General features: G+C 44.7%; 2 protein-coding genes across 7 annotated transcripts in view; both read left to right on the top strand.

Annotated features, from left to right (window-relative positions):
- Positions 1 to 126: 126 nt before the first annotated feature.
- Positions 127 to 8,640, top strand: LOC143300842 (protein O-linked-mannose beta-1,4-N-acetylglucosaminyltransferase 2-like). Of its 5 annotated transcripts, XM_076614778.1 has the most exons (5): positions 2,933 to 2,983; positions 3,642 to 3,712; positions 4,480 to 6,321; positions 6,653 to 6,985; positions 8,029 to 8,640. In XM_076614778.1, exons 3-5 carry the CDS (start codon positions 4,546 to 4,548, stop codon positions 8,521 to 8,523), a joined length of 2,604 nt encoding a protein of 867 aa, XP_076470893.1. In that variant the 5' UTR covers positions 2,933 to 2,983; positions 3,642 to 3,712; positions 4,480 to 4,545; the 3' UTR covers positions 8,524 to 8,640. The 5 variants fall into 5 exon arrangements, with proteins under 5 accessions (XP_076470895.1, XP_076470894.1, XP_076470896.1 ...); XM_076614780.1 differs by lacking the exons at positions 2,933 to 2,983; positions 3,642 to 3,712 and adding an exon at positions 127 to 231; XM_076614779.1 differs by lacking the exons at positions 2,933 to 2,983; positions 3,642 to 3,712 and adding an exon at positions 1,952 to 2,104.
- A 6,906-nt stretch (positions 8,641 to 15,546) lies between these two features.
- Positions 15,547 to 17,438, top strand: part of LOC143300847 (neuropeptides capa receptor-like) — a 15,357-nt gene continuing 13,465 nt past the window's right edge. The window contains exon 1 of one of the 2 annotated variants that reach the window (XM_076614789.1): positions 15,547 to 15,667. The gene's annotated coding sequence lies outside the window, so the exon portion shown is untranslated. The remainder of the gene's footprint in view (positions 15,668 to 17,438) is intronic. The other variant, XM_076614786.1, reaches the window with a different exon arrangement.

Below are 17,438 nucleotides of genomic sequence, written 5' to 3'. Positions count from 1 at the left end.
GGCAGGCAACTTTGCCTTCAGTCAGAGGATAATTCACTGTGCAAGCTCTGTGTGAGTGACAAGTGCACGCCTATCACGAGATACTTTCACCTTCGTCACGAGACCAACGATTGGGGAGAGAAGAAGAAAAAAAAGAAAAAAGAAAAGAAAAGAAAAAAAGTTGGGCCTCTGTTCACAACGCCTCCAGAAGATAAACAATCTACACGCCCCTCTTTCGGGTCAATCGCGCGGGTAAAAAAAAAAAAAAAAAAAAAAAAAGTTTGACAGCAAAGCACCGCCTTCCGATGCCTCGGATTTTAACATGGGAGCCCTCCACATCTTTTCGCACATGTTCCGTGGCCTTAATTTAAGCCGAAGTCTTCAATGTGATTTTTTTTTTCCTCCTCCCATTAACATCGAAAACGGGGTGGTGTGTAAAAAGTATGGGAGAGGAGGAGGGGGCGGGGAGAGGGTGGGGGAGGGGACAAGCCGGATCTCAAGTGTCGGCACATTGGATTGGACAAAACAACATGCACATGACGGAAAGACACGGAACTTCTCGAGCCCGCTTAGGTCTCCGCAGATAATGTTGAAGAAAACATCTAGGCCACTGAAAACTAAACTACCTCTCCCTCACCCCCCTCCTCTCTGTCTCTCTGTCTGTCTCTGTTACTGATGTCAAGGCCAAGAACGAGGTGGGAGGGGAGTGCGATGAAGTGGAGGGGTGGGAGGGAAGGCGGGGAAAGATGAGGGGGGAAACAGGTAAAATCTGGTTCAGTTCTAATGTAAGTGTCAATTATTAGACGAGCGAGCGCTGGGGTGTATTGTGTGTGTATGTGTGTGTTTCAGTCGTGTGTGTGTTTGTGTGTGTGTGTGTGTGTGTGTGTGTGTGTGTGTGTGGGTGTGTGTTCGTCTTCAGCCTGTTTAACGTCTTTCCACTTGAAGTGATATTAGACAACAACAACAACAACAAAACCGTGGGGGTAGGGGTTGTGGGACGGGGTGGGGGTAAAAAGGAGTGTGTGTATGTGTGGAGGGTGAATAGGGAGAGACAACGCTAGGGAAAATGGAAACGTTATAAACGCCAACATCAAACAACTATAACAAATGTCCTATTGGACTACGCAGCAAACCTTCTGCAACAGCAAATAACATATTGGAATTGTTAATTGTGTGTGTGTGTGTGTGTGTGTGTGTGTGTGTGTGTGTGTGTGTGTGTGTGAGTGTGTTTGTGTGTGTGTGTGTGTGTGTGTGTGACTACGGTGTGTGTGTGTCACTGAGTGTGTGCCGGCGCGTGCGCTGTACCGCCGGGCGCGTGCGAGCAACTTGAGCCAGTGAACTTGAGTTAAATCCGGCGCTGATTTTTACAGTTTTGTCTTATACATATTTTGTGCAAGTTATTCTGTTTATAAACTTGAACTTACTTATTTAGTCAGTTTACTGATTTACTTTATTTTTTTTAATGGATCCAAGCTATCTCTCTCTCTCTCTCTCATCAGTATCGAAATGAACTTTATTGAATACTTTATGCCATGCAGACTGAGGCCTTTTCGTTACTGACGACTGATTATTTTCAAACTGAACAAACAGCTAGCACTGACGGCAGCTGGATAACTAGTGAACTGATAGATCTCCATCAATCCCCGCGGCGCTCAGTGCTTGACTGATTCCGCGGAAGACCCCTGACCGGAGAAGCCTATATTACAGAGGCCGCCGGGAGTCATGATACATCCGCCAACCTGCAGAAAGACCCAAAATATCCTCATGATGCGATGCACAATTTAAACATAGCGTCTTGATCCAGACACTTTGAAAGACTCGTGATGAGAACTGAAGAAAAAGGAAAAACAAAAACTAAGGGCGGGGGAGGCCCGGGGGGCGGGGGTGATGGGAAGCCGGAACTATGATCACCACATCTCTGTTACTCACTCAAACCGTGCCCAACAGCCGGCTCAGTGCCTTTTCTGTGGCAATATAATGGGCTTAGTAAGACTGTCGGAGGGACCGAGAGGGAGAGAGAGAGAGAGAGAGAATCTCTGCGATAGTTCCTCTTGACTGGATGACTGAGGAGAGCATTGCGGCGCTACAGTGCAGTACTTCACTGAGCCTACCTCGAGTCCCTTCTGTAAGGGTCATTTTGTTGTTGTTGTTGTTGTTGTTGTTTTATGGGCAGCGTAGGGGATGGGAGGATGGTCGCATCTTTGAATCCTCGGGAGTTCTGTGCCACAGCAGCAACGGCAAAATGAATTGTGACACAGTTCTTCAGTCTCAGTCGTGTTGTGCCGTCAGTTTACATGTCAAACGGCTGGACTGCAATTTGGGTACTTCTCTGCGATGGCACCGGTTAGTTTCTGCGGTGCACCATTCACTTACCTATGTGACTGCTGGGTAGCTTCAGCATGAAGTTGTGTGTCTGTTCTACTTGATTTTGATTCAAGTATTTTGAAATGTTCCAATGTTGTACTGATCCATTTTACTGTGACGTTTATATCAGTTATTGTCAGTTGCACTAAACGTGCTAACGTGCACGTACGCGCATTCACACAGAACAAATTAGCTTTCAAGTATGAACAATTCCATTAAAACACCAGCCGTGTTGTGACATATGATCTGGGTTTGCGTATTTAAAAGTTTTCCTTAAAAAGCATCCCGCTATTTACTTTTTTCAATCGTCTGCTTGGCCTCTCAACCATGTTATCAAGGCGTAGGAACACAAATAGTCCATAGATCATGCCTCTTTTCGCTCTTCTCACATGCACCTGGTATGAATCTCATCTGCTGATCAAAGCAGCTATATTTTTATAACACAATAAAGCTATATTTTTATAACACAATAAAAGAAAACATCAAAAAGGTTTAGGCCTACTGTTTGTACTCTGAAAAGACATGACTGTGAACTTTGACCTGTACATTTTTGGGCAAGATTACTTCCGGTACAAATGACCCTCACCTCATCATGGCTGTCGTCGATTCCACGACTGCTTGTTTCACTTTCGTCAGTCATGTCAGTATTTGTGTCAGCCTTGATCTCTTAATCTGTTTTCCTGGCATATGCTGTGTATTGTTGTCCTGTTTACATAGGGCGATTTGATATATACCCAATTTTGTTTCGCCATCAATCTTGATTCGTTCTGTTGAGCCGATAATGACAGTGATGTTTCTGTGAAGATGATTAGCCTAATTAACTCGATTTTGTATCCATCGCCATTGCTTTGTGCCTGACTTTCATACCATGATTATAAGTTTTGCCCCTCATGTTACACGAAGCTTTTACGGGCGAGGATAAAGTGTCCCCTTGGCGTGAGCTTGAGCATTTTGTGTGGGTTGCCCAGTCATCAGTGTGTGTGTGTGGGGAGAGAGAGAGAGAGCTTCAGCAGAGCCATACTGGTTGAATGCAAGACTTAGGTGTTAGCACCAACACTCATGGGAGCTCCACTTCTAAATATGGGTTTACTCCTGTAGTTGTTCTCTCTCTCTCTCTCTCTCTCTCTCTCTCTCTCTCTCTCTCCCATTGATACCCAGCAAGGCTCAACTTCTGATTCCATGTCTTGATTTACTCCTGTAGCTGAGTTGTTTTTTTCTTATAAATACACCTGCAAGGCAATGTGACCATGACTGGGTGCATGACAGCTGAGTGATTAAACCATTGCGCTGTATTTCAGTCATCAAGATCACTGTTCAGATCCAGGCAGCAGCAAATTTTACGAAAAGAAACAGATGTTCAGATCTGCAGGTACTAAAGCCCTCTTCTTGTGTATTAGTGCACATAGAATAGCAAAGTTTACAAGTTGTTTAGATCCTGTGGACAGTCTGGGCTCATCAGCTGTGGCTGGCAGTCAGCCTAAAGCAGTGTCAGTACACTGATTCCACAGCCACAGGTGTCAGCAGTTCGTTTTCTGTTTCAGTGTCAGTATACTGATTCCACAGCCACAGGTCTCAGCAGTTCATTTTCTGTCTCAGTGTCAGTACACTGATTCCACAGCCACCACTGAAAGAAATTGAAGAAATGTATCAACATGTAATAAAGTGAAAGATAAGAAGACGGCAAATGATTCTAAATGTGTATCACCATTCTCATGCAAGATAGAAATTTATCTTTGTTAGTGACGCCTTTTTTTTATGGGGGAGGGAAGGCTTAAACACTATGTGAGGTAATATTTCAGTAAATGTTTGATGTACTTGTCAACAGAATTCATCCTTGATCAGATTGAAATACTGATACATTACTGGATAATATCCTGTCAAGATAATTGTTTACTGCTTCTTTTCAAAAGGTATATGAAGTGGATTATTGATGTTGTTCTCCATGTTTTTCTGTGATTAATCTTTAATGGAGTTTATTTTTCAAAAGAGAAAATGGGGATGGCCTGCATTTTTGTGTGTGTTCATCTACTTTTCACTTGACACTTGATGTTGGTGCAAAAAACCGTTCTTTGTCTTCTCATTGTGACACTGTCAGTTTAGTATGCATTGTTATTAACTTTTTTGTTGTTGATTCAGGTGAAGGTGGAAAAGGAAGAGCAGATATAAGGAAGAGACATCACAGTCACCACCACCACCACCACCATGTTGTCCCTTCACCATGTGACGCATGCTGTGTGCATGGTCATCATCTGTGTCCTGGTGAAGAAATACATGGAGCTGAGGAGCTCCCACAGCCATGTGCAGCTGGAGCTGAGACAGTTGCAGCTTGCCTGTCACAGCCTGGAGTCTCCGCCTCATGCCTCTGTACAGCAGCAGCTGTGTCCGTGTTCTGCCCAGTCCAGTGACACTCACCACCATCTGCACGTCCACACTGATGTGCACATGTCTCCCACTGACACTAAGACGCACTTCCAAATGTTTTCTCAACAACAACAACATTCACCACCTTCGGCAACGAGTTCTGAGCTACATGCTGAGACGTCTGGATCCACTGATTTTCCTGTGGATGAATTTGGTCGAACATTGGACCACAGTGGAGACAATGGCGGTACTGTGATAGAGATAGAAGGAAGCACAGCATCAACACACATTGAGACAACCTCTGTGACTCAAGCTGCCATGCAGTCATCTGTGCCGACAGTCCGGGCAGACCCTCAGGGTGGGAGGAGTGGGGAATGGGCTGGGGAGTGGGTGGATGGCCGTACAGACACTGCCCCCAGCACGTCAGTCAGCGTTCAAGGGACCAGTGAATCTCTGGAGAAAGTTGAGCCGTCCCCTTCATTGGCAGTCAGCTTCAGCACCATGGAGACCAGCTACAGTGTCCAGGCCGGCAGAGTAGAAGCTGACGATGATGACAATGACTTTTACCAAGGCTCTCTCATAAGACACAGTGACAGGGAAAACGATGTGGATGTCATTGTGACAAGCATCAGTGGCAGTCTCAAAACAGACTTTTTGCCACATAATGTGGACCTGTCATTTCAAACGTTGGACGACTATGAGGAGGACTTTGAGGAGTGGGAAGAAGAGACAGCGGAGGATGAAGAAGCTCCTCATCCTGCATTTGGCAAAGTGAAACTGCAGTGGATGACTGACAAGGAGAAGGAGGACATGGCGGAGAGGGGATCTTCGGCGCAGTGTACTGGACAGTCACTGTCAGACAGGATGTGTCGCTTTCAGCACCTGTGTTTCCAGCCAGAGACACAGCAGTTTGTCTTTTTCTTCAGTGCCCACAGCAGGCTGGACAATGTTCCTCCTGAAGCGTCCCGGGGGGAAGCCGTGTTGGAGATGAGCACAGTGGCCGGTCACAACGCCAAGCTGTTCACCTACCTCACTCAGCCAGCCTCCACACTTCCACGCTTCAACATTGCCACCATTCCCGGCGTGACCGTCATCTTTAAACGCTTCAAACCTGACAACATCATGCACGCTCTTCATGACGACATTTTCCCTCTGTTTCATACCCTGATGTCTCTCCACATTAAACCAGACACAGAGAGCAAAAAGTTCCCTGTCTCGCTTTTCTTAGCTGATGAAAACAGTGAAGGAGAATTCTATGACCTGTATGACGTGTTTGCTGCAAACGGCACGTTTACTTCTGGCAGTTTGACGGCCAGTGTGGCAAAAGCAGGCATGCCCAACAGTCTGGTGTGCTTCTCTGAGGCACAGGTGGGGTTGGCGAAGATGATGACGTGGTACCAGTACGGCTTTTTCAGTCCCCAGGGTCCCCTTCCAGACGTGCAGGTTCAGTCCCATCACATCCACAGCGCTGCCTCCTATCTGCTGGACCGCTTTGCCCGGCGCTGTGAGCTGTGTGGGGAGGGGGGGCACCTGGTTCTCATCTCCCGCAAGGAGACACGCCGCATCCTCAACGAGATGGACCTGGTGCTGGCGCTCAGCAAAGAGTTCAGGGTCAAGGTCAGTGGTTCACACCAGTGACAGTGTGTGTGTGTGTGTGTGTGTGTGTGTGTGTGCTTGTTTGTCAGTGTGTGCATGTGTTAGTGTGTGGGTGTGTTTGTATCAGTGTGTTTGTGGGTGTTTGTGTGTGTTTGTGCGTGTACATGAATTTGTTTATATGAGCGTGTTTGTGTGTGTCTGAGCATGTATATGTTTGTGTAGATTTGTGGGTTTGTGTGTGCGATTTGTTTTCTAAATGCACGATCACAATCACACGTACACAAATCACACGCGTGCACACACACACACACACACACACATATATATATTATAAGTTGTCCACACTCCTCAGGTGATGACTGTCAGCCTGGAGACGCATCACCTGGCAGACATCCTTCCCATCATCCACAGCTCCCGGGGCATTGTGGGAATGCACGGGTCACTGCTGGCACTGGCGGCGTTCCTCCCACAAGGCAGTGTGGTTGTGGAGCTGTTTCCCTACGCTGTGCCTCCACACCACTACGCTCCCTACGCTACGCTTAGCGCCTTACCTGGCATGCTGCTGGCCTACCGGGCCTGGACCAATCAGGACGCAGACAGGTCACTGCCTCATCCTGATTGGCTGGCAGAAGTCGGCGGTATTCAGCATCTGCCTCCACAGCAGCAGCAGGAAATAGTGTCCCAGGTGTGTGTTCAGTGTGTGCCTCTTTCTGCGTGTGAGTGTAGTCGACTGGTTGGTTTGATGGAAGTTATATATATCATGACAAGGACAAGGGTTGAGGTAATATATTAATACGTGCACTGGGATTGAAGTACTATATTTTACACAGACATGGACCGGGGTTGAAGTACCATGTTTTACATGGTCTAAGATTGGGCTGATCCACAAATGGAAGTATATTATGGCAATGACTGGGGGTGAATTAACTTAACATGGACCAGGGCTGATGTGCTGTATTATAACATGGACTAATATTGAAGTGCTATATTACAACATGGACCGTGTATTGAAGTACTATGTCTTACATGGTCTAGGATTGGGCTGATCCACAGATGGAAGTAATATATTTTGGCATCGACTAGGATTCAAGTACTATGTGGTAACATTGACCAAGGCTTAAGTGTTATATTATAACATTTGTATTTTGTATTTGTATTTCTTTTTATCCCAACAGATTTCTCTGTGTGAAATTCGGGCTGCTCTCCCCAGGGAGAGCATGTCACTATACTACAGCGCCACCCACTTTTTTTTTTCTTTTTTTTTTCCTGGGTGCAGTTTTATTTGATTTCCTATCGAAGTGAATTTTTCTACAGAATTTTGCCAGGAACAACTCTTTTGTTGCCGTGGGTTCTTTTATGTGAGCTAAGTGCATGCTGCACATGGGACCTCGGTTTATCGTCTCATCCGAATGACTAGCGCCCAGACCACCACTTAAGGTCTAGTGGAGGGGGAGAAAATATCGGCAGCTGAGCTGTGATTCAAACCAGCATGCTCAGATTCTCTCGCTTCCTATGCCTAATATTGAAATACTGTATTATAACATGGACTATGGTTGAAGTTCTATATTACAACATGAACCAGGGTTGAAGTACAATTCTGTATCATGACATGGACAAGGGTTGAAGTTTTATATTACAACATGAACCAGGGTTGAAGCACTATATTATAACAGGGGCTAAAGTTGAAGTTCTATTACATAACATGGCATATTGTGCTTAAATCCACAGACGGAAGTACCCCAACACCTGTGCTGTGAAGATCCATCCTGGCTGTACCACATCTTCCAGGACACCCGTGTCCACATCCCCGAGGTGCTCTCCCTTGTCTCCTCCGCCCTGCAGGAGTCATTTCCCTTGGTTGAGGTGGGTCGAGATGGTGGGCAGTCCCAGTCCCAGTCGCCTGATCACCCCGGACCCCCCCACAGCCTGCGTTGCTCGGTGGAACGCTCTGAGGGACGTCCTGCCTTGGTGCTGGAGTGGGGGCCGCCATGGGAGGCAGCAGTTGGGAGCGTGGGGGTGGGGCACGACTACACCGTTGTTCTGCAGCAGGTAGGACAGCCCGGAGGAGACGCTCAGGTGATGGAGGTCGAGGGAGGGGACACTGTCAAGGTGAAGGTCAGGGAGGGGGTCAGGGAGGGGAAGGACTACAGGGTGTGGGTGAGGAGCAGGGTAGGGGGCGTATATGGACATTTTGCTGCTGTCGTTCTATGCTCCACCCTGTGAGGGGGTGTGGGGGAGGGTGAACAGACATTTTGCTGCAGTCGTCCTCTGTTTACCCAGTGTGGGAGGTGGTTTGAGGAGGGAAGGGGGGGAGTGTACAGACATTTTGTTTCCATTGTCCTCTTGTTTACCCAGTGAGGGAGGTGGGGGGGGGGGATGAACATTTTGCTGCAGTTGTCTTCTGTTCCACCCAGTGAAAAAGGTTGGGGGAAGGGAGGGTGTATGTACGTTTTGTAGCTGTTGTCCTTTGTTCACCTGCTGAAGGAGGTGGGGGTGTGGGGGAAGGTGTACTGACATTTTGCTGAAGTCATCCTCTGTTCTGGGAGGTGGGGGAGGGGGGGTACGGACATTTTGCTTCTGTTGTCCTATGTTCCAGCTAGTGAGGAAGTTGTGGGGAAGGGGATATGGACATTTTGCTGCAGTCATCCTCTGTTCCACCCAAAACAGGAGGGTGGGGGTGGGGGATTGAATGGACAATTTGCAGCAGTTGTCCTCTGTTTATCCAGTGAGGGAGGTGTGAGGAGGGGAGGGTACCGTTAACCTATGTTCCAATCAATAAGGAAGGTTTGGAGGGAGGGTATATGGACATTTTGCTGGAGTTGTCATCTGTCCACCCAATAACGGATGTGGTTGTTGGGGGAGGGGGTTGGGGGGGGGGGGGGGAGGAGGAACGCACAGATATTTTACTGCAAATGTCTTCTACTTGTGGGGTATAGAAATTTTGGATGCTGTCATTGTCTGCTCCGCCCAGTGAAGGGGGCGAGTGGTGTGGAAGGGTGGTGTGAAGGACAGTGAGGGGTAAAAGACAGGAATGGATCAGGGTGTCTTTGCAGCGGCTGCATTCTGCTCAGTGAGGTCAGTGTGTGAGTTTGAGTCTACCACTGCCATCTTTATTCTGTATCGTTAGGTCAGTGTGTAAAGGTGTGTGCACAACTGCTATCTTTATTCTGTATCGTTAGGTCAGTGTGTAAAGGTGTGTGTACAACTGCCATCTTTATTCTGTATCGTTAGGTCAGTGTGTAAAGGTGTGTGTACAACTGCCATCTTTATTCTGTATCGTTAGGTCAGTGTGTAAAGGTGTGTGCACAACTGCTATCTTTATTCTGTATCGTTAGGTCAGTGTGTAAAGGTGTGTGTACAACTGCCATCTTTATTCTGTATCGTTAGGTCAGTACGTAAAGGTGTGTGTACCACTGCCATCAGTAGATTCTGTATCATTAGGTCAGTGTATAAGGGTGTGTGTACAACTGTCGTCAATAGATTCTGTATCATTAGGTCAGTGTGTAAGGGTGTGTCTACAACTGCCATCAATAGATTCTGTATCATTAGGTCAGTGTGTAAGGGTGTGTGTACCATCAATAGATTCTGTATCATTAGGTCAGTGTGTAAGGGTGTGTGTACCATCAATAGATTCTGTATCGTTAGGTGAGTGTGTAAGGGTGTGTCTACAACTGCCATCAGTAGATTCTGTATCATTAGGTCAGTGTGTAAGGGTGTGTCTACAACTGCCATCAATAGATTCTGTATCATTAGGTCAGTGTGTAAGGGTGTGTCTATAACTGCCATCAATAGATTCATTATCATTAGGTCAGTGTGTAAGGGTGTGTGTACCATCAATAGATTCTGTATCATTAGGTCAGTGTGTAAGGGTGTGTGTACCATCAATAGATTCTGTATCATTAGGTCAGTGTGTAAGGGTGTGTCTACAACTGCTGTCAATAGATTCTGTATCGTTAGGTGAGTGTGAAAGAGTGTGTTCAACTGGCATCTATGTTTTGTAATGTTAGGTCAGTGTGTAAGGGTGTGTCTATAACTGCTATATGTATTCTACAATGCAAGCAGAATGTGAAAGGTGTATGCTCCAGTATACAGTGAAGTGTATATGTGTGTTTAGATCTGTGTTTGACTGTTTTTGTGAAAGGTGTACATTTGGTCTGGTCTGTGTGCAACTGTTTCAGCACCAGTGAAATGTATACGTGTATACAGATATGTGTGGAATTGTTTCTACACAAGTGAAATGTATACATGTGCACATATCTGTATGTAATTTTTTTTTGGTGAAATGTGTGCATTACATGTGTACAGGTCTGTGTGGAACTGTCTCTGTGAAATGTATACAAGTTTACAGATATGTGTGGAACTGTTTCTACAAGAGTGAAATATACATATATATATATATGTGTGTGTGTGTACAGATCTATAACTGGTTCTTCACCAGTGAAATGTACAGGGACGTGTGTGCTTCTGTACACTACCTGACCACAGTGGTGCAGCTGTGAAGGTTTCCAGATTTTATTCTCCACTAGTGCATTAACATGATTGTCTGTGACATTGTTCATTTTATTTTTGATGTGAACATTTTTTAGAAGAATATATCATCACCAGTTTTGCTTTTTTATCTTCAAAGGGTTTGAACAAGTGAAGGATTTGAGCAGGTGTATATAGTATATGTGTATGTGAACCGGTAAGTGAATGAACACAATGTTTTGATCACTAATGTTGCATTGTTAGTGAAGGTATGCAAGGGTAATATTATTTTGTGATTCGATGTGTGTATGAAGTACAGGTGACAAGTTCATTTCAGTGTGATAGAGACTGTCAACACAGGGTAAAAAATATCTCATTCTGTGTATTTCAGTGTGAATAGAAGTGAATGTGTACATGTACATTCCTTGTGAGTGTGTGTGTGTGTGTGTGTGTGTGTGTGTGTGTGTGTGTGTGAAGGTACAATGTGTATTTTGAAAGATTTGACTGAAGTCTGTTTTTCAAGCCTGCTATGGATCCTTATCCAGCCCACATCAGTCTGAACTCTGTCTTACACAAACCTGTCTCCAGATCATTATTTTTATACATCTTTATCAATTCATTTTCAAAACTTAAATGTTTATAGAATATAATCAGTCATATTGGGATCGCAGAGTTCTGATAGGAATTACCATTTTACTGATGACAATTTGGGTCATATAAACTGCACTACCAATATATGCCCATGTAAAAAATATTCTAAATGTTTTTTAAAAAGCTCTTGTTTAAAAAAAAAAAATTATTTCATGACACCACAGGGAAATTTGTGTTGTCAAACTGCATTTGGGTGTTCCACAAAGCATTGCATGTTGTTTCTCCTTCAACATTCAAAATCAATAATATTGTTAACTTTGCTCAAAAGCGTTCCAAATCTTCACTGTTTGTTGAAGACTTTGCTCTATCAGCTCAACTGAAAATTGTTTCCATGTGTTCAGTCCCGGCTTTGTGTAGATACATCTGGATTACTCAAACTGTGATCTAACCTCTAACTCCTGCTGACAGTATCCTCAGCCTTTCAATGACTGACTGACCAAATATCTGGCAGTTATGCCAGGAAAACACTGTGTTCTTCCCCAACTTCCATATTTCAAAACTATCATTCATTTTACTCTGTAGTGTATCGCTGATGTAAGATTTATGGTTGACCTGCAACTGCTGTATGATTGGCAAAGCTAGATTAAACTTGGGTTTCTCTGAAGACCACTTACCTGTGCTAATGATGAACAGTTATATAATTTGCTAATTTTTCTCACAACAAATTAAGAGATATGTTTCTAACTTCATGATCAAGATACCATGCAAAATATTGTTTCTTTCCCCCTTTTTTTCAATGTTTCAGTGTTGGAAAAAGTAGTGCTAATCAGCCCACAGCCATCACGGAATTTCACCCATAAGAATTGGTCCTAATTTGCCTATAGCCAGCACAGACTTCCACCCTTAAAAATTGGTCCTAATTAGATCATGGCTATCAAGACTTCCACCCATAAAAACTGGTCCTAATTAGCCCACAACCATAACAGATTTTCACCCATAAAAATTGGTCCTAATTAGCCCACAGACGTCCAGACTTTCACTGATGAAAATAGTTCTTAATAGCCTATAGCCATCACAAATTTTCACCCATAAAAACTGGTCCAAATTAGCCGATAGCCATCACGGACATTCACCCATGAAAGAAACTTGCCCCAATCAGACAATAGCCATTACAGACTTTCACACACAAAGACGGTCATAATTAGCCCACCACCATCACAAACTTTCACTCAGAAAGGAAGGGTACTAATTACCCCATAACCATCACAGATTTTCACCCATGAAAACTGACTTAACAGACTTTCACCTATACATATTGTTCCTAATTAGCCCGTAGCCATCACAGATTTCACCTGTAAAATTGGTCCTAATTAGCCCATACCCATCAAGGAATTTCACCCATAAAAACTTATCCTAATTAGACAATAGCCATCAAAGCCTTTCACCCATAAAACAGGTCCTAAAAGCCCATAGCCATCACGGAATTCCACCCATTAAGAGTGGTCTTAATTAGTCCATCGCCATCACGGACTTTCACCCGTAAAAACTGGCCCATATAGCCATCACCGACCCACCCATAAAGTTAATACAGAAAATCCGCCCACATTTTTGTGCACATCCTGCAGAAGGCCAATAGAAACAAAGGGAGTGAACACATAGTTATCTTGGACGGATCTTTCAAACCGTGACACACAGTCACAATGAAACAATGCCCTACAACACATGCACTTTTTTTCTTTGTCAAGCTGGCAATGCTTAACACTGTCAGACACTTAGTTCTAACGTATCCCCCAGTCTAACGTATCATTATATATATTTCCGCCACTGTCTTTCCCAGGAAGTGCTGTGAGAGCTTTATTCAGTGTGCGTGTGTGCGCACGCGCTCGTGCGTGCGTGTCAGTGTGCCTGTGTGCGTGCGTGCGTGCGTGTGTGTGTGAGTCATAGCAACAACGTCCATACTGTAAGTAAAAGTCAGAATTAAAAAGAAAAAAAAAGGAAGCATGACAAAGCTTGGGTGTTGTATCCATCCCTGACAACCTGGTCCAGTAACGGCACTGTCGTGAATGAGCATGACGCGGGTCATGGTCAAAGGTCATGACCAACATAGGTCATGATCAGTACAAATCATGATCAACATAGGGTGCCATATATATATATATAAAAAAAAAGAAGTCAAATTAGGTCATGACCAACTAGGATCATGATCAACATACATCATGATCACCATGACAATGAAAGGAGCCATGATCAATGCTTGAAGTCCATGCTCACTTCAGGGTGCCAGTTCAAACGCCATATGGGCAATATAGGCCATGATCAACATAGATCATGGTCAACACAGGTCATGGTCAACATAGGTCAAGGTCAAGGTCATGATGAGCACTGAAAGGTTAATGACATTGGTCACAGTCAACATAGTCATGATCAACATAGGTCATGACCACACTGAAAAGTCATGATCAACACTAGCTGCAAGGTCACGATCACCACTGAAGGGTCATGATCACAGTGAAAGGTCAACTAGGTTATCAAACATGTCCCATTTTCAGCCTAGTGACGCTCCGCCATACAGTGGTGCAACCATCACCCCCATCCCTTTTTCCAATCCCTCATTTACGTCACTTTTGGCAACTTTCATGAAAGTTTCTCCATATATTTTACTGGCCTGCTGTTGTTCGTGCTTTGTCTTTTTTCTCGGTTCCCACGGCTGGTGTGGTGGGTGAGGGCCAGGCGTGAATTCATTTTCAAATTTCTGTTTTGCTTTTTTGTTATTTTAATCTTTTTTGTTGCTGTTTTCATGTGTTTTTTTGTTTGTTTATTTGGCTTTGTTTTGTATTGCTTTGTTTTTCATGCAAATACGGTTTTGCAAGACTTGGGTACATGCAATAATAATTAAAACTACTCAGTAGTCTCCACCAATAAGGATGGTTGAAATTCAGTCACATACACTGACGCTATTATTCTATGTGCAAACGTGTTAGTCCCAACTATACGAATGACGGAATTTATCAGCTCTGTATTCGTATTTGTGGGGCGCACTTAGCGACAACGACTGATGGTGTCAACTCGAACAGGAAACCGATAATTCCTCAACACAGGAAATCGCCTTGCGCTGACGCCGCAGACCGGATGTGACTTCCACGCATGTGCGTTGATAACGGCAAACGAACAGACGACAATTTGTTTGATTGTGGAAAACGGCACTAACGATCTTCGCATTACTCTTCAGCACTGTCTTGTCGTTTGAAATGATAGTTATATTTTGCTTGGATTCATGGTTGAATGGGAGAAAAACTACAAGCCTAGGAACCTTTTATATTTGTGTGCGTGTGCATAGTTGACCGTTTTCTTTACAGAACTATGAGGCCTTTATAAATGTATTTTATTCATTCATTTCTCTGTTTGTTTATCATTTTAATTCAACAAATTTGTACAACACTTTAATTTTTTTTCCTATTTTGTCGGATTATCCACAAGGCTGACAGGCATGGGAACCGATTGGACTGTAACTTAGTTGGCATAGTTCGGAAGCGCTGACAACACTAAGCGATAATTATGTAGTGGTGATGGGCAGCTGCATCGTGCGTGTGGAAATGTATGTGTGTGTGAGATAAAGAGACCCATTTTTCACAACCACACGTTTTCTTCCAGTGCGCAGTTGTATTTGTGGCCCAATACGTACTCCATAAAAATATGTAAAAGGCGATCGGGACAGTTGATTTCGTATTCACTGTCACCGGCTGGGCTGAGCTTTGGCATAGGAAAGCGGGGCCCAGTGTTCTCCTTCCGTCGTTTTAACCTTCCCCAGCTGGTCACCGTACAATATTCTTCCTGGAAAACAAACCAAGTAGAAACACGCAGACTTAATTAGTGGAAAACGGATTCGTTCTTGACGGAACTGTAGGTCTAGGTATTCATACCAACACTCATCTCCCATCGCCGTGCACTCTCACTTTCTTTCCGTTTCTGTATGTCTGTCTCTCTCATTTCCCTATCTCATCCCCCCCCCACCCCCGCCCCCCTCTCTCTCTCTCCAGTCTCTCTCTGAAATCTCTCTCTTTCTGGGACTGGATGTAAAAAATAAATAAAATCTGCCGTTTTATCTCCGAATTTTGTCTTGTCTCCTGTCTCTCAGTCTCTGTCTCTCTCTAGCTGTCTCTGTCTTTCTCTCTCTTTGTCTGTCTGTTTGCCTCCTTGTGTGTGTGTGTGTGTGTGTGTGTTCAGTACGCTGGCAGTGGCACATCCAGTCAGTCTACAGTGTGACCCTGCCTGTGCGCCAGCTCTGTGCAGCGTCCCTCTACTGGGGAAGGTCAGTTGACATTTGTTAGTGTCTATGGTTAATTCATATAATGACTGTATATGGTCAGTTCATAGCTGTTATTGTCTATGATTAGTTCGTATAGTATCTATGGTCAGCAGTTTCATAAGTCCATGATGGTCCTTCTCGGTGAGTTTTGGCCGTGTCTCCAACATGTGTGAGGTGTGCAGCGTTTACTATGGTGTGTTGTCAACAGCTAGGTGTGTGATGTGCTTTTTCATTTTCTTTTTTTTTCTATTCTTTTATTTTGTTGTTGTTGTTGCTGCCTTATCATCTGCACCGTTTCAGTGGCATCACTTCACTCCCACGCAACTCATTCCGAGATCCTCATGCACAGCCACACTCGGGTTCATCTATGGCAGTCCGATCGTCGGCAGTCCACAGGAAAATTAGGTCGCCAGGAGGCCACACACCAGAGGAGACAATGCACTGCTGCTCAGTCACTTCCGTGGTGTCAGTTCAGTAGCGTTTGTCTGGTTTAACTTTTTTAGGACACCACCTGCTAAGCGCCCTGCTGACGACAATAATGGCCTAGTTGCGGAGCCAGACTGAGTGAGCGTCAGCCCCCACCCCTCTCTCTGAGCCACTAGAATGGGAGATCGCTACAATCCGCTGACACTGAAGGCCTTGACAGAACTCACCCCAAGCACGGAAGTGGAGGGGGGTTGAAACTGATGTCACATTGGGAGCAGGGCATGAAAGGCCATAGAAATCGTTAAAAAAAATGTATCGTTATTTTTATTCTTTTAATAGTGATGATGAAGATTGATGATGTTGATGATGCTATGGAATTCCATTTAGGTTTGTGGCTTCGTGACAAGGCTGTACTCATCGCTTCCATTCAAAATGATTTCCTGGCGTCAATAAAGCCTGAAAGATAGAGACACTTGACGATTGGTCATGAAATTTGAGCAACACACCCAAAGACGCATCCGTGAAGTAGATGATACTCGACTTTGTGGTATAAGTCTTCACAGTTAAGCCCATAGCACAGCGGGCTCTGAGTAGGAGCCGGCCACGGGCCGAAAAAAACAAATATCTCCGCTGGGGATCGAATCTGCGTCCTTCCAGTCATCAGCAGTCCGCGACGCCAACCACTTTGTCACGGTGGCTAGTGTGTTATGTAGTGTTTGGGCGTGTTTACAAGATGTGTGTTTATTGTTGGTGTGTTTTCCAACAGGTGTGTGTTGTGCAGCTTATTGTAGGTACTTTTTTCGTGTCGTGTAGTGAAGGTACATACTTTGTTCATTTATTGTAGGAAAATTTCATGCACAGTTCATGTCGCGTTAGGAAACATGATATTTATGTGTTGTTCCTGTTGTGTAGAAATCGTTTATGCAATGATCATGAGGTAATGATCAACGATCATGCCGCCTCGTTCATGTCGTGCAGAAAGTGTTCATGCAATGTTCCGGTGTATACAATGTTCACGCACTGTTCGAGGAGAAAATGTCCATGTATGGTTCATCTTCATGGGGTGATGGCCTAGACTGAAGTAACGCGTCCGCCTACTATAGGAAGCGAGAGAATCTGAACGTCGCGGCACTGGTTCGAATCACGGCAGAGTTGCCAGTATTTTCTCTCCCCCCCCCCCCCCCCGCCCCCCCCCCCCGCCCAAAAAAAAACACCAAACAAACAAACAAACAAAAACTACCTTGAATTGTGGTCTGGACGCTAGTCACTGATTCGGATGAGACGATAATCCGAGGTCAGGTGTGCAGCCGGTATGCACCCATGGCAACAAAAGGGTTGTCCCTGGCTA

The sequence above is a fragment of the Babylonia areolata genome, chromosome 26, assembly GCF_041734735.1.
Source record: "Babylonia areolata isolate BAREFJ2019XMU chromosome 26, ASM4173473v1, whole genome shotgun sequence".
Lineage (NCBI taxonomy): Eukaryota > Metazoa > Mollusca > Gastropoda > Neogastropoda > Buccinidae > Babylonia > Babylonia areolata.
Note: the sequence above shows the minus strand (reverse complement) of the source record. Positions and strands in the feature narration are given on the sequence as shown.

What these genes read in the sequence shown, in the direction of transcription:
- LOC143300842 (XM_076614780.1), top strand. Translation starts at nt 4,546, where the DNA reads ATGTTGTCCCTTCACCATGTGACGCATGCTGTGTGCATGGTCATCATC. An exon ending in GCAAAGAGTTCAGGGTCAAG is followed by an intron (nt 6,322 to 6,652) that starts GTCAGTGGTTCA and finishes CACACTCCTCAG; the next exon opens with GTGATGACTGTCAGCCTGGA. An exon ending in AGCAGGAAATAGTGTCCCAG is followed by an intron (nt 6,986 to 8,028) that starts GTGTGTGTTCAG and finishes TTAAATCCACAG; the next exon opens with ACGGAAGTACCCCAACACCT.